This window comes from Lepidochelys olivacea (assembly GCF_965140295.1).
Source record: "Lepidochelys olivacea isolate rLepOli2 genome assembly, chromosome: 8".
Lineage (NCBI taxonomy): Eukaryota > Metazoa > Chordata > Testudines > Cheloniidae > Lepidochelys > Lepidochelys olivacea.
In genome coordinates, this window is record NC_140418.1 from 16256396 (window position 1) to 16282179 (window position 25784).

Below are 25784 nucleotides of genomic sequence, written 5' to 3' on the forward strand. Positions count from 1 at the left end.
GCTCACTTCATCGGATGCATACTGTGGAAACTGCAGAAGACATTATATACACAGAGACCATGAAACAATACCTCCTCCCACCCCACTCTCCTGCTGGTAATAGCTTATCTAAAGTGATCACTCTCCTTACAATGTGTATGATAATCAAGTTGGGCCATTTCCAGCACAAATCCAGGTTTTCTCACCCTCCGCCCCCCCCCCCACACACAAACTCACTCTCCTGCTGGTAATAGCCCATCCAAAGTGACCACTCTCTTTACAATGTGTATGATAATCAAGGTGGGCCATTTCCAGCACAAATCCAGGTTTTCTCACCCCCCCCTTTTTTTTCAAAAACCACACACACAAACTCACTCTCCTGCGGGTAATAGCTTATCCAAAGTGACCACTCTCTGCAAGGTAGCCTATTTCCCCTTGTTTTTTCCTACCCCCCCCCCCCAGACGTTCTGGTTAAACTTGGATTTACGCTGGAAATGGCCCACCTAGATTATCATACACATTGTAAGGAGAGTGGTCAGTTTGCATGAGCTATTACCAGCAGGAGAGTGAGTTTGTGTGTGTATGGGGGTGGGGGGTGAGAAAACCTGGATTTGTCCTGGAAATGGTCCACCTTGATTATCATGCACATTGTAGGGAGAGTGGTCACTTTGGATAAGCTATTACCAGCAGGAGAGTGAGTTTGTGTGTGTGTGTTTTGGGGGGCGGGAGGGTGAGAAAACCTGGATTTGTGCTGGAAATGGCCCACCTTGACTATCATACACATTGTAAAGAGAGTGGTCACTTTGGATGGGCTATTACCAGCAGGAGAGTGAGTTTGTGTGTGTGTGGGGGGGTTTAATAGTAAATATTAAAAAAACAAACAATACCCCTTCAAACCCCAAGAGTATGTGGGGATCTAACCCTCTTGCTTCAAGACAGAAGCCAACCACTGGCTAATGGGGGGTCAGGAGCAAACTTTCCCTAAGGGAAGATTATCCTGTAAGTGCCTAGTGTGGGGTTTCTTGCAAATTCCTTTAAAGTGGCTGGAACTGGCCACCATCAGAGACCGGATGCTAGACCAGATGGATCAGTATGAAACTTTGGTATGCAAGAGACACAGAGGGCCTTCTAGAAGCAATTCAGGAGGAGAAATGACTCTTTGACATGACTTACATTTGGTTCCCCCACATCAGACAGAACATTCCAGAAGCAGTGGGATCAGGGGAAGTAATTACTGTAAAGTTGATGTTCGCTGTAGCCAATAGACATGCTTTTTCCTATTTTGTAAATTAAAAAGATCAATGGGATCTGTATTTAAATGACCAGTAAGTAACTTATTTTCTAGCTAGGAGCTAGTGCCCCATAGCTCTGGAATCCCATGTGGCTAGTTCTTCAGGGCACTGCACGTGGCTCTTTTAGTCAATGTCTTAAGACAGGGTTTCTCAAACTGGGTCTGTGGACCCCTGGGGTCTGGCCGCGCTGATCAACTCCTCCCCTTCCTTCCCAGTGCTGCCTGCATGCTGCAGAACAGCTGTTCCATGGTGTGCAGGAGGAGTGGGGAGGAGGTGGAAAGAGGAGGGGCAGGGGAAGTGGTGGAGTGGGGGCGGGGCCTGGGGCTGAGCGGGGGCCTTGAGGGTCCGTGAAAAATTTTAAATCAAAATGGGGGTCCTCAGGTTGCTTTTTGGGAACCGCTGCCTTAAGAGTTAACCTGTTCTTAATGTCTAAATGGCAACACTGCATGTTGGGTTGCCCCCTCTGGGATATGATCACAGTGGTGAGCTGGAGCAGGTTCGCACCGGTTTGCTAGAATCGATTGTTAAATTTAGAAGCCCTGTTAGAACTGGTTGTTCCGCGAGGGACAGCCAGTTCCCCTGGAGCACCCAAGGGGAAAATTTGATGGGTGCAGAGCACCCACCGGCAGCTCCCCGTCCCGCCCCTGAAAGTGCCACCCCGCCCTGCTTCTCTGCCCCCCCACCAGGATTTCTGCGAATCAGCTGTTTGCGCGGGAAGCTGGGGCAAGCTGAGAAGCAGGCCATGGCTTCCCGCTCAGGCCAAGGGAGGCGGAGGTAAGCGGGGGCGGTGGGGCGTGAGGAGGGCCGCCCGCGCCGCAGCAGGTAACCCGGGTGGGGGGAGGCGCACAGGGGAACTGTTCCCTGCCCCAGCTCACCTCCGCCTCCCTCGGCCTGAGCGGAAAGCCACCGCCTGCTTCTCAGCCCTCCCGGTTTCCCACCAAACAGCTGATTTGCGGGAAGCCGGGGGAGGGGGCGGAGAAGCAGAGCGGGGCAGCGCGTTCAGCGGAGGAGGTGGAGCGGAGATGAGGTGATCTGGGGCCGGGCGGGGAGCTGCCGGTGGGGGCTCTGCACCCACCAAATTTTCCCCATGAGTGCTCCAGCCCCGGAGCACCCAGGGAGTCGGCACCTAAGGCGCCACTTTTGATGTGATCAGTGGAGGAGCGGCCACTCCCCCTGCTCCCCCCCAGCTATGCTCCCCCGCCCCTAGGAGCCAGAGGAACCTGCCGGATGCTTCCTGGGAGCTGCCCCAAGAAAGCACCGCCGGGACTCCCCAACTTGCCCCCCAGCAGGTGCCTCTGGCTCTTAGGGGTGGGCACCCACTACGGTGGCCCACGAGACCCTCCTGCCCGGTTCTGGGGGCAGTCAGGGGACAGGGGATGGGGTGGATGGAGCAGGAGTCCCAGGGGGTGGGGGTGAGCAACGATCCTCTCGTGGGGTGAGGAGGGAACCCGTTAAGATTTTGGCAGCTTATCACTGGATATGGACAAAGATTTTTATTATCCATATAGGTACAAACAGTAGCTTAATTAACATTGGTCTCTTGTCTCCATTGTAAAGCACTGTAGCTGGCAGTGCCTCTGAAGCTTTTATGGAAACCATCTCCTGTCATGTCTAAGGCGTTCTTCTGAACAAGTCACTACATTTGAATTAGAGGGAAATTAATAATGTTGCTATCAAAACTTGGAAGAAGCCTTCAGACTCAGGAAGTGCAGAAGTTTAGGAGTGCAGCAATTAGTACAGCAATTCAAAAGTGCAGCAATTAGTGGCTAATTATTGCTACATATTTCAACATTAATGAGACATAGATACAGAGGAAATATTTGTCTTTATTTATACTTTATTATACAATATTCAGATTGTTTGGCAGCTTTCTTCTTTTGGAGGGTTTGCCTGGAGCAAGAAACAGTTCTCCTGCAGAGGGGAATGAAAAATAATGTCTCCAGGAGTAGCCCAAGTGGGTTGAAATATTAGACCAACACAACCTGAACCTCACAACTGAATGTATTTCTCACATCAAAGGCCTGAGAATGCACCAGAAACATGGAATTCAATATTTAGCATTTGTATTGTTTGGCAAGTCTGAGCAAGTGCTTTAATTGTGTGTGTCAATTCTAGTTGGTCATTCCTAGAAGTTCATAGACATTCCAATAGGAGATTTGCATCTTATCAATCACCCCATATTTTTCATCTCATTAGCATTTTGTGTAGCTGTCACTCAGTCTTTTCTAACTGATCAGCAATGGACCCAGAGGGCCAGGTTGTGGAGCCCTTACTCATCCCCAGGGACCAGGATTGCACAATCTAACCTATTTGAAGAAAAGGAGTCTGTGCAGGAACATTGCTGATTCAGAAGACAGAGACCTGATGTTGTCAGGCCTGAACTTTTCGGACATTCTTCCCTGCATTACCTCAGTAAATACTAAGGAATTTTCAAATGTGTTTTGGTGGTTGTGGAGAGAGAGAGAACTCTAAGCAGCCAAGAAAAATGGTTCAGTAGAGTTCTGACTAGTTACTTCTCATGGATGCTGCATGTGCAAAATATGAGACTTGGATTTGAGGGCACTGTGTGATGAAGTGTTACAGAGAAGATGTGGAAGTTCCTGGCCTTTAGTACTCTACCGTGTGGCACTGAAGAGGACCTTTGAGATATAAGAATATTAATCAACTCAGCTCTAAGAATGGTTACAAAATGATCATGAGGATCTCCTAGGTCTTCTCCTTTAAAATCAAATCTTGCATCAGGGTTGAGCTTTCTTGGGGAAATATAAAAGATTTTGGGGCAGGGTGGGAAAGTTTATTCTATTTTTTCCCCATAATAAATTCTAACATGGCCATCTTAGTGCACATACTAAAGCTGTGGTTCTTCATGTCATTAAACTGAGATTTCTGCTTTGATTTGCATTGTGTAGGAGAAATTTCACAGTCCTATGTTCCCAACAGTGATGCGATCATCCACTTCCTCTGAATTATAGGTATTATTAATAATATTTTGCAGTGCAGATGCTATGTTGTGTTGAAGCACCAGATGTTGCAGTTGTTGACACCATCAGATGCAGGTGCTGTCAGAGAGAAGGCTTTGGATTCTTTGACCATGGGATGGTGTTCCATGAAGGAGGAGTGCTGGGCAGAGACGGGCTCCACCTTACGAAGAGAGGGAAGAGCATCTTTGCGAGCAGGCTGGTTAACCTAGTGAGGAGGGCTTTAAACTAGGTTCACTGGGGGAAGGAGACCAAAGCCCTGAGGTAAGTTGGAAAGCGGGATACCGGGAGGAAGCACAGGCAGCAATGTCTGTGACGGGAGGGCTCCTGCCTCATACTGAGAATGAGGGGCGATCAGCAGGTTATCTCAAGTGCTTATATACGAATGCACAAAACCTTGGAAACCAGCAGGGAGAACTGGAGGTCCTGGTGATGTCAAGGAATTATGACGTGATTGGAATAACAGAGACTTGGTGGGATAACTCACATGACTGGAGTACTGTCATGGATGGTTATAAACTGTTCAGGAAGGACAGGCAGGGCAGAAAAGGTGGGGGAGTAGCACTGTATGTAAGGGAGCAGTATGACTGCTCAGAGCTCCGGTACGAAACTGCAGAAAAACCTGAGTGTCTCTGGATTAAGTTTAGAAGTGTGAGCAACAAGAGTGATGTAGTGGTGGGAGTCTGCTATAGACCACCGGACCAGGGGGATGAGGTGGATGAGGCTTTCTTCCGGCAGCTCGCAGAAGCTACTAGATCGCATGCCCTGGTTCTCATGGGTGACTTTAATTTTCCTGATATCTGCTGGGAGAGCAATACAGCGGTGCATAGACAATCCAGGAAGTTTTTGGAAAGCGTAGGGGACAATTTCCTGGCGCAAGTGCTAGAGGAGCCAACTAGGGGGGAGCTTTTCTTGACCTGCTGCTCACAAACCGGGAAGAATTAGTGGGGGAAGCAAAAGTGGATGGGAATCTGGGAGGCAGTGACTATGAGTTGGTTGAGTTCAGGATCCTGACACAGGAAAGAAAGGTAAGCAGCAGGATACGGACCCTGGACTTCAGGAAAGCAGACTTCGACTCCCTCAGGGAACGGATGGGTAGGATCCCCTGGGGGACTGACATGAAGGGGAAAGGAGTCCAGGAGAGCTGGCTGTATTTCAAGGAATCCCTGTTGAGGTTACAGGGACAAACCATCCCGATGTGTCGAAAGAATAGTAAATATGGCAGGCGACCAGCTTGGCTTAACAGTGAAATCCTAGCGGATCTTAAACATAAAAAAAAAGCTTACAAGAAGTGGAAGGTTGGACATATGACCAGGGAAGAGTATAAAAATATTGCTCGGGCATGTAGGAATGAAATCAGGAGGGCCAAATCGCACCTAGAGCTGCAGCTAGCGAGAGATGTCAAGAGTAACAAGAAGGGTTTCTTCAGGTATGTTGGCAACAAGAAGAAAGCCAAGGAAAGTGTGGGCCCCTTAATGAATGAGGGAGGCAACCTAGTGACAGAGGATGTGGAAAAAGCTAATGTACTCAATGCTTTTTTTGCCTCTGTCTTCACGAACAAGGTCAGCTCCCAGACTGCTGCGCTGGGCATCACAACATGGGGAATAGATGGCCAGCCCTCTGTGGAGATAGAGGCGGTTAGGGACTATTTAGAAAAGCTGGACGTGCACAAGTCCATGGGGCCGGACGAGTTGCATCCGAGAGTGCTGAAGGAATTGGCAGCTGTGATTGCAGAGCCACTGGCCATTATCTTTGAAAACTCGTGGCGAACCGGGGAAGTCCCGGATGACTGGAAAAAGGCTAATGTAGTGCCAATCTTTAAAAAAGGGAAGAAGGAAGATCCTGGGAACTACAGGCCAGTCAGCCTCACCTCAGTCCCCGGAAAAATCATGGAGCAGGTCCTCAAAGAATCAATCCTGAAGCACTTACATGAGAGGAAAGTGATGAGGAACAGTCAGCATGGATTCACCAAGGGAAGGTCATGCCTGACTAATCTAATCACCTTCTATGATGAGATTACTGGTTCTGTGGATGAAGAGAAAGCAGTGGATGTATTGTTTCTTGACTTTAGCAAAGCTTTTGACACGGTCTCCCACCGTATTCTTGTCAGCAAGTTAAAGAAGTATGAGCTGGATGAATGCACTATAAGGTGGGTAGAAAGTTGGCTAGATTGTCAGGCTCAATGGGTAGTGATCAATGGCTCCATGTCTAGTTGGCAGCCGGTGTCAAGTGGAGTGCCCCAGGGGTCGGTCCTGGGGCCGGTTTTGTTCAATATCTTCATAAATGATCTGGAGGATGGTGTGGATTGGACTCTCAGCAAATTTGCGGATGATACTAAACTGGGAGGAGTGGTAGATACACTGGAGGGCAGGGATAGGATACAGAGGGACCTAGACAAATTGGAGGATTGGGCCAAAAGAAATCTGATGAGGTTCAATAAGGATAAGTGCAGGGTCCTGCACTTAGGACGGAAGAACCCAATGCACAGCTACAGACTAGGGACCGAATGGCTAGGCAGCAGTTCTGCGGAAAAGGACCTAGGGGTGACAGTGGACAAGAAGCTGGATATGAGTCAGCAGTGTGCCCTTGTTGCCAAGAAGGCCAATGGCATTTTGGGATGTATAAGTAGGGGCATAGAGAGCAGATCGAGGGACGTGATCGTCCCCCTCTATTCGACATTGGTGAGGCCTCATCTGGAGTACTGTGTCCAGTTTTGGGCCCCACACTACAAGAAGGATGTGGATAAATTGGAGAGAGTCCAGCGAAGGGCAACAAAAATGATTAGGGGTCTAGAACACATGACTTATGAGGAGAGGCTGAGGGAGCTGGGATTGTTTAGCCTGCAGAAGAGAAGAATGAGGGGGGATTTGACAGCTGCTTTCAACTACCTGAAAGGGGGTTCCAAAGAGGATGGCTCTAGACTGTTCTCAATGGTAGAAGAGGACAGGACAAGGAGTAATGGTCTCAAGTTGCAGTGGGGGAGGTTTAGGTTGGATATTAGGAAAAACTTTTTCACTAGGAGGGTGGTGAAACACAGGAATGCGTTACTTAGGGAGGTGGTAGAATCTCCTTCCTTAGAAGTTTTTAAGGTCAGGCTTGACAAAGCCCTGGCTGGGATGATTTAATTGGGGATTGGTCCTGCTTTGAGCAGGGGGTTGGACTAGATGACCTCCTGAGGTCCCTTCCAACTCTGATATTCTATGATTCTATGTTGGTGCTACTTTTTCAGCAGATACTTGAATGCATTCCACATGTGACTGCTTTAGTTTTTTGAGGTAGACAACATTAAACCTAGATAATCGAATCACTGCAGATAAGTACGCCCACCTTAAGTGTGACATATAATTATCTTGTCTCAGTCCCCACTCATCGTCAACCCGGATTGGAATTAGCGCGAAGGCCATGGAGCCTCTGAACCAGTTTCGTACCAGACATGGAATTTGTGCTGCAGTGGAATTTTGGTGGCGTTTTAGAGACTGTCCACTATTGCATTGTGGGCAGCTACAACCCATGACACGCATTGATGAGGACTGAAAAATGACTCAACTTCCTGGAGGTCTTCATGCCTTGAACATCATTGATAAGAACGCTGTGGCTTGGCTTGACCAGATTGCATATGCGAAATAATAAGTACACCCACACATAAGTACACATATGCATATGTATAGTCAATGAAAAAACTTTATCAAGCTGGGGTTAATTGTAAGAACATATTGATTGATAAAGGAAGAAAACTTGAAAATAAATTTTTAAGTTTAAAAAAAAATGGGGAAGGCATGACATTTTCAATCACAGTGAAACTTAAAAGAAAAAGTTGTAAAGTCTGGAAATGGACAATTGTGGCCTCCTCCCCCCAAAAACCTTAACTCTCCTCCTTCATCTGTACCCACCTTCAATGCAAATTGGAGATATTTACACCTTAGCTCATATTGTCATTGATGAAGATATGTGGTGCTACTACACTGTCCTGTAACACTGTTGTGTGCCATACTCTTCAACTGTATATGTGACATTCATAATTGGACACGGTCTTCTTGTTCAGCACCCATTGAAAAAAGCAGCATCAGTATCTTAGGCTTACTTTTAATATAGATACCAAACACCCATTCCGATTCACAGCCCAGGATACTAATGGCCTTATTTACGGAGTTGTTGCAGGTTCCCTGCCCCTCTGAAAATCAAATCAAGCTCTTGATTAATCCAAAGAGTGGGCATAAAAGGTTTTAGCTAAGTAACTTCTCCCTGTTTTCTGATGAATCAGACCATGATAATTTGGGTTGCTAAACCTGAAAGGCCAAATTTTCAGTACCTTTTACATAAAAATTGCATGCGAGTTTACTGTGGAGAGTTGTGGTCCTCCTGTAAGCAAATGATCTGTTACCCTTCTAGCAGGTCACATGCATACCTAGATACTGTAGTTGCATGTGCAATTGTAGTAAGTGCAAGAGATGCCATTTTGGAGATATTTTTGTACATGATCTTGAGGGTGAGCAAGGACCTGAAGGCCTGATTGAAGGTATTTTTGCCACATGTGTAAGGGACAACATAAGGCTCTCTCTGTAGGCCATTCTGTGAAAGGAGCCAAAGACTTCTGGTTCTAGGCTCTTGATTGCTAATCTTGATCTTGATCCTGTGTATGCAGGAAAATATCTCACCCCATGAGATGTACTTTAAAGAGGGACATTATGAAGGGGGAATAGATAATGGACTGGGGAGGCAAAGGATAATACTGTACTGGGGTAGTTTATAATTATGAGCATTGTAGTAAGTGAAAGCGATACACGGATAAGTGAGGTCTGAAAACTTCATAAATACTGTGGGGGAAAAAATGTATATTCTTGTTTCAGTGCATTCCCCTCCCTTTCTCCCCCACTCCCAATTCCATAACTGCAATCTATGGAACGTACTTGTGTCAATTTCGTTATTACATTAATTTAACATGATTAGTAACAAATCAGACTAAAAGAATCATAAACTTGCACTGCTGGTTTTGGAACAGATGGTTCCTCAGTAGCAGAACATCCCATAGTCATGTTTGTTCAGGAACAAAGTGTGTCATTGAAAACATTCAAGTAATGGCTGGAACCTTGGAGGTAACGCCCATTTCTGGGAAGGATAGTGGTGTCTCTTGGCAAAAGTAAAGCGGAAAAAATAGATTATAATATCTAATTAGCAGACACTGCAGGCCTTGTCTTGATGTTTTCAGGAGGTACAGTACATTTAAACAAAAATGAATTTGTGTACTCTGGTTCTACTACAGTCCACCTGGCAGTAGCTGAACACACTGACAGAGCAAGGAATCAGATGCAGAGATGTTCTGCCTTGAGTGCAGGGGACTGGACTAGAAGACCTCTCAAGGTCCCTTCCAGTCTTTTGATTCTATGTATCATCAGGAAGTTAGCCTGTTATAGCAATTCAGAAGTTTTGTATGCAAACCACAAAATCTATTTTGCCGTTTTAGAAATCCGCTAAATATTAATAATAATAATTTTTGCAGTTTTAGACTGGAAGAGAGAAGATGAGCAGTCTTTTATTAGAAAATTCCCCAGCCCCAAAATAAGAGGATTACAGGAAGTGGGGGGGAAAGTAGCAGAGCAGAAAGGTAAAAGAATGGGAGAGGAGGGGAAGGAAGGGGGGCAAAGAAGGGAAAGGAGTGCAACAGCTTGGCTTTCCATTAGCTAGGAATTAATCAAAGGTTTCTAAAAAGTTAGACCAAATCTTTTTCAAATTTGTCAGAGGTTTCTCTTCCAAATGTTAGATAAGTTGTCTTAATGCAATTAGTGAACATATAGTTCCACAATTTGTAATGTTTTGAAATATAAACAATGAAAATAAACACTATTTTCCCAACCTTTTACTCTACCAGGAGCATTTGTCCCTAGTGACCTAGAGTCATTAAATAAACTATTTTAACCATTAAAAAAAATCAGGCACCCAGTGTATCCTTTAAAATTGATTAAATAGAGCTGAAGTCTTTACAGTTGTGAAGAAGGGAAGGGAAATGTGCTGAAAAGTGGATGGGAATCTACGTGGTTATGGGCCACGTAGATGTGTTTACTACCCAGAATGTCACGCAGGACAAAGGAGAGAAGAACTTAGCGTTAAAATCGCCTTAGTCTATGCTCTGTCTGGACTATAGTGAATCTCAGCCTTCCTGAATTTTTGGAATTACAGGCTATTTTGCAAAATTAGAACAAATCTTTCTATTTATTTAACTTATTCCCCAGTGTAGGTACCAATTCTCTAGGGGCTCTGTGTGTTGATCTCTCATTAACTCTCAATGATAGCTCTGCTCAGAGGGAAGCTATAGTGCAGAGCACAGTGATGCTGATATCCCCCAACAAGAAGGAAGGGGGTTGATTCATGTGCACAGTCCTTAAGCTAGACTCCTAGCAAAGTAACTCACTGATGCACCATATCCCTGAACCTGCTTGCATGGAATTCAATGGGAGCAAGACTGAATCATAGAAATATAGTAAAAAGAAAAGGAGGACTTGTGGCACCTTAGAGACTAACCAATTTATTAGAGCATAAGCTTTCGTGAGCTACAGCTCACTTCCTCAGATGCATATCGTGGAAACTGCAGCAGGCTTTATATATACTTATATATATATTATATATATATATTTATATATATGTATATATAAAGCCTGCTGCAGTTTCCACGATATGCATCTGAGGAAGTGAGCTGTAGCTCACGAAAGCTTATGCTCTAATAAATTGGTTAGTCTCTAAGGTGCCACAAGTCCTCCTTTTCTTTTTGCGAATACAGACTAACACGGCTGATACTCTGAAACCAGAAATATAGTAGTGATACTAGCCATAGCAATGGCAAAGACGAGGGGCTTATCTACACTTAAAATGCTACAGCAGCACAGGGTTCTTCCATCAGCGTAGTAATCCACCTCCCCGAGAGATGGAGGCCGTTCTGTGACACAGGGACTTAAATCATTTAATTACAACGCTCAGAAGTGTAGATTTTTCACACCCCAACTGACATAATCAAAAAAACTAATTTTCTAGTTTAGAAGAGTTTCAGAGTAACAGCCGTGTTAGTCTGTATTCGCAAAAAGAAAAGGAGTACTTGTGGCACCTTAGAGACTAACCAATTTATTTGAGCATAAGCTTAATTGGTTAGTCTCTAAGGTGCCACAAGTACTCCTTTTCTTTTTAGTTTAGAAGAGTGATCTGGATTCTGTTTCTTCCTGTGCTTTTATAAATGGTGATGTGTATTATGTTCCAGTCAAGTTACAGCTATGCAAACCAAGTCAATGAGTTTACACAAGTGTCAATGAAGGGAGAATGTGACCAGCAGAGCTTTCATTCTTAGTGATAATACATGAAAAAGGAAGAACCCAGTTTGACTGTCAACTCACAGGCTGAGTTTTCAGGGCTATCAGGTAGAAAATAACTCTTTATTAGTAAACTCAGCACATATGGTGATATGGAACTCACTGAAGTGCCATTTTTACAGTGTCACAATTCTATTATTCAGAGTGGAACTACGCTTTCAAATGGAAAATTCACTTTGGGGGCAAAATAAAAATGATAAATTGTTTTACAGTAATATAGTTCCATGACTACTTCCCTTTCCCCCATGACCTTTCTCCCAGACTTTCTTGTCAAAATCATACCCCTCTTTATCCCATCTGCATCCTTCTTGAGATAACATTAATTGGCTTTGACTGCCTATAATTCATATTCTTGAACTCTTTATAATGTATACACAGTCACTTAATAAATAAATACAAATTACATATGAAGGATATTAACAAGAAATATAGCAGTATTAGTAGTGTATGGCTGGCTTAGATGTCTAGTTTTCAAGAGTATGGGTCGTGGTTAGTTCAGTTGCACACAATTAGGATATGTGCAGAATTCTTGACTATGCTTTCAGTTGATAAATTGAATACTGATGCAGTTTTAAATTTTTTGAAGTGTATATTAGATACTGTCTAGATTGCTTTAAAATACCTATGTATTCCAGGGGAGTTTCACTTTTATGGGAATATAGATCATGCACCTCTCTCTAGGTGTGTATATTCCCCTGGTAATAACTTCTTGATTTAGTGTTCTAGTAAGCCATGCATTTAGGGCAGTAACTTTCCTGGGTGTTCCCTTTGAAACACAAGTTTATGCATATTCTATGGAGTCATTTTGCATTTTTCAGTGCACACATTTTGCCTCAAATGTGCCTCACACATGCTTTCTATTGCGCAGGTCGGACCATGGAGACCCGTCAACAAGAATGCATTGGAGAGACAACTTGCCCATTGCTCTACAGGTATTTTCCTCTCCTCCACGTTAAACTTGGTTAGTGCAAAATTAAATAGCTCTACTTTATTTTTAAAGCGTTTAGATTTAAAATTCCTGGATCTAAAATTAAGCTCTTTGTCACACTGCCCAGTGAGAGAGAGAGAGAAGGAATAGTAGTTGGTGCTTACGACTCAAGGTCATTTTATGGCACCCTGGGTACTTCTCTTAATCAGCTGACACTGGCAGTGGAAGGAAAAGGATGGCCTTTTGGCCATAGTGAGTCCGCGGTCCCAGTTTGCAGCTTCCATTCTTCTTTAAGCCAACGAACCAGTTCTTATCTGCGTGCGTCTTAGACGTGTACGTGTTGTAATGATTTTCTTCCATTCTTTCCAAGAACAAGCATTCCTCACTCGGTAACAGCTGAAAAAGAGTTCCGAGTATCCATGGTGAGCGCGAATGGCATAAGCATGCTCCTAAGTGCAGTGATCTAGATTCAGTTAGACTTGGGGAGGCGTGGTTTGCCGTGAGGCTCTACCCAAACCCCCCTTTAAGACCACTGTATTTTTTAAATCTGACTCTCTTCTGTTAATACAATGTTCATTTAAAACAGGCACTTCCCTAAAATGGGTGGAAGCTCGTGCTAAGTAGGCTTCCTTGGCGTAGCTAACTTCTCTACAGTACCTTGTTCATGGCACCTGCATTTCAATCAGCTACAAGTGAGCTATGACACTACCCTGTCTGCAATCAGTTCCTTTGTCAAAGAACCCCACACCACCTCCTGAGCACCTACACATCCGGGGCCCAATTAATCCGTAGTGCAGTTCTATGGAAATCAGTGCAATTGGTCCACTCTTTCTGCAGCTGCCAAGTAGCTAGCTACAGCTGTGGAATTATATCTGTAAGCTGCTTTCTTGAACGCTCACCAGCTCTGAGACACTGTGACAGAATGCAGGGAAGTTTTGACCTTCTCCTTTTCCGACCTGGGCTGGTTCACCCCTCCTTAGGCAACCCGGTGACCCCAAGCTTCCCAAGGATCACTATACTGATGCAGAACTTAGTGCGCACACCCAAATGGCATTGCCCACTGCAGCCCAGAACTCCTGAGTTCAAGCAATCCGCTGGCTTCAGCCTCCCAAGTAGCTGGGATTACAGTTGTGCGCCAGGGAGCCTGCACTTTCATCACTTAGGGCATCTTAAGTGTAGACATGCCCTGTGTTAGCAGCCATGTTTCCAGTGTGGAGCAGGAAGCCAAGATCGTGGGGAGGGCAGCTGGGCTCCCAGCGGGGAGATCCATGCCTGGAGCCTGGCAAGGCTGCCCCATTCCCAGAGGGGAGCCCAGGGAGGGCAGCTGGGCTCCAGCCAGGGAGATTCGTGCCTGGAGTCCAATCAGCTGCCATGCTCCTGGTGGCATGCTGGGAGCTTGGATGGCAGCCCGGATCAGAGCAGGGAGCTGGGACCCCACAGGCAGCAGGACTCCTTGTGGGGAGTCCAGGGGTCAGCCTGAGCCAGGAGCCTGGGTGGCAGCTGGGCTTCCAGTGGAGACCAGCCAGCAGCCAGGCTGGGGAGCCAAGAGCTGGCTTTCTTGTCAATTTCACAGCTCAAGCCGTGAATTTGACAAGAATGACGGCCAATAGAGATAAGTAACGCAGTGTCTGCAGGGACACTGTGTCACTGTAACTGCACTGACATACGCACTATGCCTCTCTTGGAGGTGGAGTTGTTATGTCTGTGTAGTAGGGCAGTTACATGGGTGAGAGCAAGGCTGTAGTGTGTACCCTGATATAATGAGTTCGATGTAAGCTGCCGTATGTCGACCTAAGGCTATAGTGTAGATGAGCCCTTAGAAGCTAATTAGTGCCCCAGGAAAAAATTATTAGGATTAATGAACTCAATTGGCCATCAGCCCAGGAATGATCAGAGGCACTGGAAGGAAGTGCCAGGGGAGAAAAGAGAGAGGGGAGAAGGGAGGAACAGGGCTAGCTGGGGCCTAGTTACAGAGAGTGCTCAGACTCAGAAGACCTCTGCTCCTCTCAGGTCCTGCAGAGAGGGCCTAAAGCTTGGTAAACACTGTAAATAGGTGGGAGCATGGGGGACCCTGGTGATACTGGTGAAGGGGACTTGAAATAAAGCTTCACTGATAGCACACCTGGAGGACTCTGTTCAGTTTCTGGGGTAAGAAGGTGAGGTGGAGCAGGGCCCCAGTGACAGATGCACATGCTTGACAGAGAAATCAGCAATTGTATGTCATACCAAAATTAGGGTGATCTCAGGTCAGTTATTAACAGACATCACATGGGGCACTAAGTGTCTTATTGGGAGAATGACCGGAAAGGCCAAGGTTTGAATGGGCTTGGAGATACTGCTACCTTCTCCCTCATACAGATCCCTGCAGATCACGGCTGAGGCAAATGGGCAAGCAGGTGGCTGGGAGCTATGCTGCTACCTGTGGTTTACTTAATCTGAGAACAGAAAACTTCACCTCAAATCAGTACCTTTTCGAAGCACTAAATTCACCTAGCAAGGATGTTGAGAAGTTTTAAGCTACAATGTCACATTTGCATCATAGAATGAAGAGTCTGATGTGATGCATCCTGAAAAAAAGGAGTTTACAAAACAGGACAGTGGCCACCCGGGGAAAAGCAGCTGAAATTTCTCTGCAGTCTATGGGCAAGAGAGATGTTTTGGTCAAGAGTTCCTAATAGAGTCTCTCTCTGAAAACTGGCAGCTGAAATGACACTATAATGATGCTGCTACTGCTTCCAACTATGAACTATAATATGTTAAATATTTTGGGGCACCTTTACAAGCTTTTATTTATTTATTCCAAAAATAAAGTTGGGTAAAGAGTGGTGACCCAGCTGCAAAAATAACAAACAGAGACTAAATGTTGCTTGTGGGTTACATTACTCAGAGCTACAAGATTTCTGCCAACCTCAAAACTCTCCATGTCTGGTACCACATCAACCTCATACTTACTGATCCATATAAAAGTCCATTGGAATCCATAGCCAAAAACTGTCCAGACTCGGTGCTCTTTATATATACCTCACCCACGCTTTCCGCACTTAGCTGCAGCTGAACTGAAAGTAAAAATAAAACAACAAAAATAAAAGAAAAAAAAATTGTCACAGATATGGCAATGCTTCTAGGAAGGTTAGCAATGGGAAAGAATTGTATACTGATCCAAAGTCCCTGTCCATAAGGGTGAGACTGTTTGTAAGGGAGACAGTATAGCGCTGAAACAGTAAACTCTTCTTTTTCCGATCCCCATCCCCATGTTTTAGGAATGAAGGGCCTAATTTTCTTTTATTTACATCACAGGTAGACTTTTTTTTTTAAAGCACTGGGTACGGATTCAGGAGATCTGGGTTCTAGTTCTACCTAACAGACCTGCTCTATGACCTTGGCAAGTCACGTAGTGCTTTCTGCCCCTCAGCTCCCCACCAGTAAAATAGGTGTAGTAATAATCTTTTCTCCCATCCTTTGTTCCTTGTCCATTAAGAGTGCTAGCTCTTTGGGGGAAAGAACTGTCTCTTACCATGTGCATCTACAGCACATAGCACAGCAGAGCCTTGATCTTGGTTGGAGCTTATTGGGGCTAATGTAACACTAATAATAATAGTAATAATCCAATGACAATGGAGTTACTCCAGTTTCATGTACATATAACTGAGAGCAGAGTTCAGCCCCAGGTCTTTTTTTATTTAAAAGTTTCTTATTCATATAACGTTTTGGGTATATGTTTATTAATGTCTAAGTGTAGTTATTCTCCCAGCCACGAGGGGTACTAAATAAGTAGGAAAGGTCAGCCTCCATCCTAGAAAATATCTCCTTTTGGAGGCATGTCAAGTGATCACATTTTTATACTATAATCTGGGTAGCTGCCCCGCCATGATGTAAACAGAGAGAGAAAACAATTGGCAACTGAAGAAAGATCTGGATAGTATAATGCAGTGGTTCTCAAACTTTAGCAGCCCGAGGACACCCATTTTGATTTAAAATTTTTTGCAGCCCCCCAGCCCTCTGCTCAGGTCCCATCTTTACTCCACCCTTTCCCTCAAGTCCCCCCACCCTTCCCTGCCTCTTTCCACCTCCTCCCCTGAGCACGCCCCCCGCTCCCTCCTGCATGTCACCAAACAGCTGTTCTGCGGCATGCAGGAGGCACTGGGAGGGAGGGGAAGGAGTTGATCAGCAGGGCCGGTGGCCCTGGACATGACTTGCGGACCCCCTGGAGTACCTTCAGGGGTCTCAGTTTGAGAAACCCTGGTATAACGTATTAAATCTCTGACCTGTCAACTGAGACTGCTAATAGGGCGCCAGTTGGCGGTGAATGTGACATGGAGAGTTGTCCATTAGGAACTGGACTGAGACCCTGAATCTCTTCAACACAGACCACCAGACTTTGACTTTCAGTCACTACCAACCTAGACTGGATTTGAACTGGTGACTTTGACAGGGGGGAAGCTCTGTGTATTCCTCTTGCATCGCCTGAGGTGTGCTGGACCAGCGAGCAGGCCCTGGTGTCTATACCACACTTGATGTCCTCTTCCATAAAATTGCATTTTTTTTTAAACTTCCAATTTGAGCTGTGTGGTCACTCTTTCCTTCTGGTTACTTTTCTTCTTAGTTCACTCTGTGATGGTCTAGGCAAAAATGATTAAAAACCCAATGCTCATATCTTTCAAAAATATATTTCCACTAGGGAGGAGGATCCAATAGATAACAAGCTTTAGGGCACATTCTTGAAAACTCTTTCCATTCAGATAGAAGACTTAGATGCTACTGTGATGGACAACTAGGCAGAAATATTCTAGCCAGCTCTAGTGTGAATAATTGAAACATCACTTTAAAACAAGCAAATAACTATTGTGTTCATCATGTGAAGAGTCTTACAAAATCAGGATCATGAAGCATCAAATTTCTTGGCCTCCAAACAGCTTTCTTCTGCCCTGGAAAGACACATTATAAAATAGTGTCCGTGACCTGGGGGAATCCAGGGCCTCTGGGGGACAAGTTTGGGATTGTTACTTCTGATTCCTTCCTTATTTTATTTTAGCCTCATTTTGGCAAGTAAAAAAAATAATGTTGTCTCTTGAAATGACAGAAGCCCTTGTCCCTGTGAAACCTTTGCCACTGTGGCTCAGATCCTTTAATCAGGCACTTACTGTTCAGTAAATAATATTTGATTAGCAAACTGGATGGGAGCAGATTTGCTGTAATTTATGACTCCTTTGTTTGCTCTGTTCAAATTGGGATTTTGCATTCGGCCCATCCTTGAGCTGGAACACCACCATTCTGCTTATGTTCTGCTCAATGCTGCATTCTCAGAACCTGGTAAAGGGAGTAAACTAGGAAGGAGAGAGGGAAACAGGAAGAGAGGCTGCTACATAATTAAAATAGTCAGCCAAGAGTGAGAGGGAGCATCTACCCACAATGCAGAAACAAAGTCCTCTCTGGCTGGCTGTAAAATTTCTAGGCTGGTAGCAGGCAGCAACATGGCTGAATGGGGAAAAAGAAGAGAGAAGTAGTTTGGGAAGGAAAAGCGGGCAAGAGCCCAGGCACGGATTCCTCTCAACCCTCCCCACCATGAACTAGGTAAAATAGAGAATAATTAAGAATCGGCCCCAAACCTTTGTCCATTTTTGGAACTGAGCATGAACTTCACGTTTACGAGTCCAAAATGGTCTGCAAAGTTTTCTTTCCTTGTCCGATCTCCAGAATCAGAATTGCCTGAATATTGCAAGAAAGATGCTGCAGATGGCATTACTAATTAGACCTGGATGCAGCGCCAGAAGGATTATTCTCAGCAGATCTCCTACCCAAGTTTGCACTCAGAGAAGCATCCAAAGGTTTGGATAGTTATGAGGACAATCCCCAAATTCCAAATCGTTTGTGATTTATGCAAGGGCGAGCGTTTGCAAATACAAACACACGCTCCACTAGCTCTATCAGCAGGAAAGCCTTGATAAATTGCAGATCGTCTCTTCCCCTTTGCTTTCTTGTGACCAGAGGCTCGTTGTTTTTAGCGTGGCATTGGGGAATGACCTTATTGCTTCTGAGCAGAGTGAATTATTTTGCTGGTAGCATAACATTCAAGAGAAACAAGTCGATTCACTTCAGTGGGTTCTTGGCTGCTCCCTGTCAGTCAGTGCTTTCTACCAGCCATATGAATAACATCCAAAGGGGCCAGGTGAGGTCACCAGCCTGCCTACACATTGAGGGTGTGTTTTATTGGGCAAATTCTCATCCCACTTAAGTATGTATAAAATAGAGGCATGGAACCTGCTTAGCACATAACTTTCAGTGCACAGAAATGTTCTCTGTACCCAGGGTTATTCCACTGGCATGTATCCCTTTAAGGAGTTTCCTCTATAAATATTTTTCATCAGGATGTCCAAGTTTAGTAGCTCATTGACACTCAGTTCCTTTCTGGCAAAGGTTTGCAAACCTACATCCTTCAGCAAGCAGCACTGGCGACATGCAAAGGGGAGTAAGCAGCCTATCATGAGTGAACCATGGTGGAGAGCTCACCACATTAGCTGGCCATTTCCTTCTAGCGCAACCTGCTCTGATTCCTTGCCGGAGGAAGGGATCAAAGGAAGGGATACACGTTCTTGGTGCCTGGAACTGGCAAAGGTCTGGGAAGGTAACAGATTTCCCAGAACTGTTCCTGATTTTGCAGTGACTGAGTCTGGCACTTAAAAGTCGCCGCTATGTGGTGGCCTCTAGGTAATTAGTTGATTGCCACATGCTAGTTCGTAGTGGGTAAATATCTGTTTCACAAAATCACCACTGCTGTTGGAATGCATTGACACTCTTGTTGGCAGCTTCAGCAGACAGACTAAAGGCTGAATGAGCCTAGAGGATGAACTGCTTCTCACCTGGAAAAGTGGTCCCCAGCTCAAGGCTGAGGCATGCTGGGGGAAGCCTGCACTGCCGCTGACCATGCCCTATCTGTTCTGCAGGTTTTATCACTGCCACCTTTGTTAAATCTAGCATTGTAAAAATACATAAAACAAGGTGGAAAGACAACACTGGTCGCGAGCAGCACTGTCCACCTCCCCTGTCCTGCCTGGCCCCAGGCTTCCCAGGATTTCTGATTGACAAGGTTCTCAAGCACAGAGTGATTCACCCAATTTATGAAAGTTTGGTTGAAATTTGTTTGTCTGGTTCCAGGTGTTTCCCACCCTTCCCAGCCCTGCATGTCTAACTTTAACATGGGTTCAGCTGGGTGAACTGGCTTGGGTCTGCAGTCTTCACTTGAAGATACAAGTGTTCAGAAATGACTGGCTGAGTCCCAAAATAAACCAGCGCTTGAGGCGTGATTGCTTGTAGATCATAAGCTTGTATTGCTACACACATGTGCCTATGAAGACTTGTGAGGTCAATTTATTTGGCCACTGGGCCCAGAACCTCTCTGTCTTTGTTGGCTTAGATCAGACACTTAATATTAAAGGAATGTATAGCAGTTTATAGGCTTAAAAAATGTATATTCCTAGTCCCCCCCTTGGCAAAGGGCGTGACTTGATGTTTGCTGTGAGACTCAAACCTTGCTGTGTGTGTAATTGTGCACAGGGGGCCGCAATGCCACCCAGAGGTAATCCCAGCTATAGTATCTCAGTGCCAAAATGACAGAGAAGTCTGTTTCAGTGCAGGCAGCACTTTCAGCTCTTCGACTTGTGCATATTGTGAGCATGAACCTGCCTTCCAAAGAATCCCCCATGTTTGTTTTCCCACCTCCTCTTCTGAGCGGGGTTTGAGAAAGGTTACATGCCCAGTTTATTCTAGGTTAGAGACTTCCCGTCCCTTGCTATGTTTACTCAAAGTGAGGTCATCCTCGTTCAATCTGCTGTGAGGCTGTTTGCGCGTGTGTGTGTGTGAATGGCATTTATAATTAAAACTCTGCCCCAAACTGGCTTTCACGGAAAAAATAAAGCGCTAAGTTTTTATTTCAAGTGCTTTTCTTAGAATTTGTAAAGACCATCTGGCTTCTCCCAACACCACCCGTTAGCCAGATACGGCTGCAGTGTGTAGTCCAGCTATATTCCGGTAAATATTCAGTAGCAGAGTTTACACATGCAACAGAAAAGTTTCCTGCTTTGAAATCAGTGCATTGAGACAGTGTGGTCTGATGAAGAAAAGCATAGCATAACAATTCATAAACCCTGGACCACCTTAAGACAGAGGCTTGCTGTACTCTTTCTTTTTCCCATCCCTGCCTCCATCTCCCCATCCAGTTCCTGTCTGGCATTTATTTAAAAAAACCCTCCCAAGCATTTTGAAAGCATAATAACCGGAATAGCTTAGAACTTCCAAACAGATTCCTTGGAATGTAAGTCCACCTCTTTTCCCTGGCACGGCTATTTTCTATAGTATGTCAGAATGCTCTTTAACAGAACCAGTCATTCTGTAGAGCTCCAGATTAGCTCAACAGTGAGCTGTTAAGGGCTACGGGCTGAGGAATCCCCTGGAGTTTTGGGACCAAATCCTCCACTACCCCCTCCCTCCTGATCTGGCTGCTTTGCACTGCTCAGTCCATGAAAAGCAGCCAGAAAGCTCTCTTAAGGTAGAGCTTATTCTGTTGTAAGAGAACCTCAGGTGGCATAAAGCTGCATAACCAGCTCTACACCATCTACTCACTCTTCCTGGCAGAGGAGGCATGTCAGGATTGCTTTGCACGCCAACAATCTCCAGCTGGTGGTGTGGTCCCAAAAGACTTGCTATTGCCAGTGGAACCTGGAGCAGACTTTAGGTCCCCAGTCTGAGGAAGCAATAAGGTAGCTGAAAGGAGGGAGGTGGTTCTTCTTGGGTCCTGGATCAAGCACAGCTTTGTCAGATCCACAGATCTGGCCTTGGGGTCTTGTTCATCCAGAACAGTCTGGGTTCCTTATAGATGCAAGGGAAAATGCTTTGAGGGATCCCCATTGACTAATATGGTCAGCTACTGAAGAAGCCAAACATCCATCCCTTCTAGCCAGAGAAGCATAGAATTTGTTTTTTCATATAACGCTTGGTATCCCGGAGCACTTTACAAAGCAATAATAACAGTAGTATGTGGTTTGAACCTGGAAGAAGTGAAACATGAGAATTTAAAGCATGAACAATAATGCCTTACAGCTGTACAAAAGTTTTTATCCTGAAGAACTTCAAAATGCACTTCAAAAATATTTAGACCCCTGAAACGCAGCCACGCCTGGGGTGAAAGGTAGCAGCAACCAGTGCTAGTAGTCTGGGGAGAGAATATTCCTAGCCAAGAGTGCTGGGAAGCTCCTATTCTCACTTACTAATCTTTGTGTGAGACCATTAGTTCCTTACACAGAGTAGGCAGCACTTTGGGTTTGTTTTGGGTTTTTTTTAAAGGTCTCTTGTCCGAGACCAACACACTGTAAAGTGCATAAAGAACAGGAGGACTTGTGGCACCTTAGAGACTAACCAATTTATTTGAGCATAAGCTTTCCTGAGCTACAGCCTACTTCATCAGATGCATAGAATGGAACATATAGTAAGAAGAGAGATATACATACAGAGAACATGAAAAGGTGGAAGTTGCCATACCAACTCTAAGAGGCTAATTAATTAAGTTGAGCTATTATCAGCAGGAGGGAAAAAAAACTTTTGTAGCGATAATCAAGATGGCCCATTTCAGAAAGTTGACAAGAAGGGGTGAGGATACTTAACATGGGGAAATAGATTCAATTTGTGTAATGACCCAGCCACTCCCAGTCTCTATTCAAGCCCAAGTTAATGGTATCTAGTTTGTAAATTAATTCCAGTTCAGCAGTTGGAATCTGTTTTTGAAGCTTTTCTGTTGCAAAATTGCCACCTTTAAGTCTATTACTGAGCCCTGGTCTACCCTACAAGTTTAGGTCGAATTTAGCAGCGTTAGATCAATTTAACCCTGCACCCGTCCACACAACGAAGCCATTTTTGTCGACTTAAAGGGCTCTTAAAATCGATTTCTGTACTCCTCCCCGACGAAGGGATTAGTGCTGAAATCGACATTGTCGGGTCGAATTTGGGGTAGTGTGGACGCAATTTGATGGTATTGGCCTACGGGGAGCTATCCCAGAGTGCTCCATTGTGACCGCTCTGGACTGCACTTTCAACTCAGATGCACTGGCCAGGTACACAGGAAAAGCACCGGGAACTTTTGAATTTCATTTCCTGTTTGGCCAGCATAAGGAGCTCATCAGCCCAGGTGACCATGAAGAGCTCATCAGCACAGGTGACCATGCAGTCCCAGAATTGCAAAAGAGCTCCAGCATGGACCAAACGGGAGGTACTGGATCTGATCGCTGTATGGGGAGACGAATCCATGGTATCAGAACTCCGTTCCAAGAGACAAAATGCCAATATATTTGAAAAAATCTCCAAGGGCATGATGGACAGAGGCTATAACAGGGACCCACAGCAGTTCCGTGTGAAAATTAAAGAGCTCAGGCAAGCCTACCAAAAAAACTAAAGAGGCAAACGGCCACTCCGGTTCAGAGCCCCAGACATGCCACTTCTATGATGAGCTGCATGCCATTGTAGGGGGTGCAGCCACCACTACCCCACCCCTGTCTGTGGCCACCTGCAAGGGGGGAGTCTCCCACAACAGGGATGAGGATTTTGGGGATGAGGAAGATCATGAGGAGGAGGAGGAGGAGGAGGATAGCGCACAACAGGCAAGCGGAGAAACCATTCTCCCCAACAGCCAGGAACTGTTTATCACCCTGGAGCAAATACCAGAGAGGTTGAAGTGTTCTCCGGCTGGTTTTTGAATGTTATGATTCCCGATGTCAGATTTGTGTCCATTTATTCTTTTGCATAGAGACTGTCCGGTTTGGCCAATGTACCTGGCAGAGGGGCATTGTTGGCACATGATGGCATATATCACATTGGTGGATGTGCAGGTGAACGAGCCTCTGATAGTGTGGCTGATGTTATTAGGCCCTGTGATGGTGTCCCCTGAATAGATATGTGGGCACAGTTGGCAACGGGCTTTGTTGCAGGGATAGGTTCCTGGGTTAGTGGTTCTGTTGTGTGGTATGTGGTTGCTGGTGAGTATTTCATAGAATCATAGAATATCAGGGTTGGAAGGGACCCCAGAAGGTCATCTAGTCCAACCCCCTGCTCAAAGCAGGACCAATTCCCAGTTAAATCATCCCAGCCAGGGCTTTGTCAAGCCTGACCTTAAAAACCTCTAAGGAAGGAGATTCTACCACCTCCCTAGGTAACGCATTCCAGTGTTCACCAGCCTCTTAGTGAAAAAGTTTTTCCTAATATCCAATCTAAACCTCCCCCACTGCAACTTGAGACCATTACTCCTCGTTCTGTCATCTGCTACCATTGAGAACAGTCTAGAGCCATCCTCTTTGGAACCCCCTTTCAGGTAGTTGAAAGCAGCTATCAAATCCCCCCTCATTCTTCTCTTCTGCAGGCTAAACAATCCCAGCTCCCTCAGCCTTTCCTCATAACTCATGTGTTCCAGTCCCCTAATCATTTTTGTTGCCCTTCGCTGGACTCTCTCTAATTTATCCACATCCTTCTTGAAGTGTGGGGCCCAAAACTGGACACAGTACTCCAGATGAGGCCTCACCAATGTCGAATAGAGGGGAACGATCACGTCCCTCGATCTGCTCGCTATGCCCCTACTTATACATCCCAAAATGCCATTGGCCTTCTTGGCAACAAGGGCACACTGCTGACTCATATCCAGCTTCTCGTCCACTGTCACCCCTAGGTCCTTTTCCGCAGAACTGCTGCCTAGCCATTCGGTCCCTAGTCTGTAGCTGTGCATTGGGTTCTTCCGTCCTAAGTGCAGGACCCTGCACTTATCCTTATTGAACCTCATCAGATTCCTTTTGGCCCAATCTTCCAATTGGTCTAGGTCCTTCTGTATCCTATCCCTCCCCTCCAGCGTATCTACCACTCCTCCCAGTTTAGTATCATCTGCAAATTTGCTGACAGTGCAATCCACACCATCCTCCAGATCATTTATGAAGATATTGAATAAAACCGGCCCCAGGACCGACCCTTGGGGCACTCCACTTGATACCGGCTGCCAACTAGACATGGAGCCATTGATCACTACCCGTTGAGCCCGACAATCTAGCCAGCTTTCTACCCACCTTATAGTGCATTCATCCAGCCCATACTTCCTTAACTTGCTGACAAGAATACTATGGGAGACCGTGTCAAAAGCTTTGCTAAAGTCAAGAAACAATACATCCACTGCTTTCCCTTCATCCACAGAACCAGTAATCTCATCGTAAAAGGCGATTAGATTAGTCAGGCATGACCTTCCCTTGGTGAATCCATGCTGGCTGTTCCTGATCACTTTCCTCTCATGCAAGTGCTTCAGGATTGATTCTTTGAGGACCTGCTCCATGATTTTTCCAGGGTCTGAGGTGAGGCTGACTGGCCTGTAGTTCCCAGGATCTTCCTTCTTCCCTTTTTTAAAGATTGGCACTACATTAGCCTTTTTCCAGTCATCCGGGACTTCCCCGGTTCGCCACGAGTTTTCAAAGATAATGGCCAGTGGCTCTGCAATCACAGCTGCCAATTCCTTCAGCACTCTCGGATGCAACTCGTCCGGCCCCATGGACTTGTGCACGTCCAGCTTTTCTAAATAGTCCCTAACCGCCTCTATCTCCACAGAGGGCTGGCCATCTCTTCCGCATTTTGTGATGCCCAGCGCAGCAGTCTGGGAGCTGACCTTGTTAGTGAAAACAGAGGCAAAAAAGCATTGAGTACATTAGCTTTTTCCACATCCTCTGTCACTAGGTTGCCTCCCTCATTCAGTAAGGGGCCCACACATTCCTTGGCTTTCTTCTTGTTGCCAACATACCTGAAGAAACCCTTCTTGTTACTCTTGACATCTCTGGCTAGCTGCAGCTCCAGGTGCGATTTGGCCCTCCTGATAACATTCCTACATGCCCGAGCAATATTTTTATACTCTTCCCTGGTCATATGTCCAACCTTCCACTTCTTGTAAGCTTCTTTTTTATGTTTAAGATCCGCTAGGATTTCACCATTAAGCCAAGCTGGTCGCCTGCCATATTTACTATTCTTTCGACTCATCGGGATGGTTTGTCCCTGTAACCTCAACAGGGATTCCTTGAAATACAGCCAGCTCTCCTGGACTCCTTTCCCCTTCAAGTTAGTCCCCCAGGGGATCCTGGCCATCCGTTCCCTGAGGGAGTCGAAGTCTGCTTTCCTGAAGTCCAGGGTCCGTATCCTGCTGCTTACCTTTCTTCCCTGCGTCAGGATCCTGAACTCAACCAACTCATGGTCA

At 45.5% G+C, this 25784-nt stretch overlaps 2 protein-coding genes across 5 annotated transcripts in view; one reads left to right on the forward strand and one right to left on the reverse strand.

Moving 5' to 3' along the window:
- LOC311524837 (uncharacterized protein) overlaps positions 1-25784 on the forward strand; it is a 208916-nt gene that overhangs the window by 109659 nt on the left and 73473 nt on the right. For both annotated transcript variants that reach the window (XM_084636381.1, XM_084636380.1), the window contains one exon: positions 12470-12533. In XM_084636381.1, coding sequence (XP_084492507.1) covers positions 12470-12533 — 64 coding nt within the window. The remainder of the gene's footprint in view (positions 1-12469; positions 12534-25784) is intronic.
- The window catches only part of FGF1 (fibroblast growth factor 1), a 68088-nt gene continuing 53736 nt past the window's right edge, over positions 11433-25784 (reverse strand). For all 3 annotated transcript variants that reach the window (XM_084636379.1, XM_084636377.1, XM_084636378.1), the window contains 2 exons: positions 15482-15585; positions 11433-12925 (listed from right to left, as the gene is read on the reverse strand). In XM_084636379.1, the coding sequence (XP_084492505.1) occupies positions 12731-12925; positions 15482-15585 (299 nt within the window). In that variant the 3' untranslated portion in view covers positions 11433-12730. The remainder of the gene's footprint in view (positions 12926-15481; positions 15586-25784) is intronic.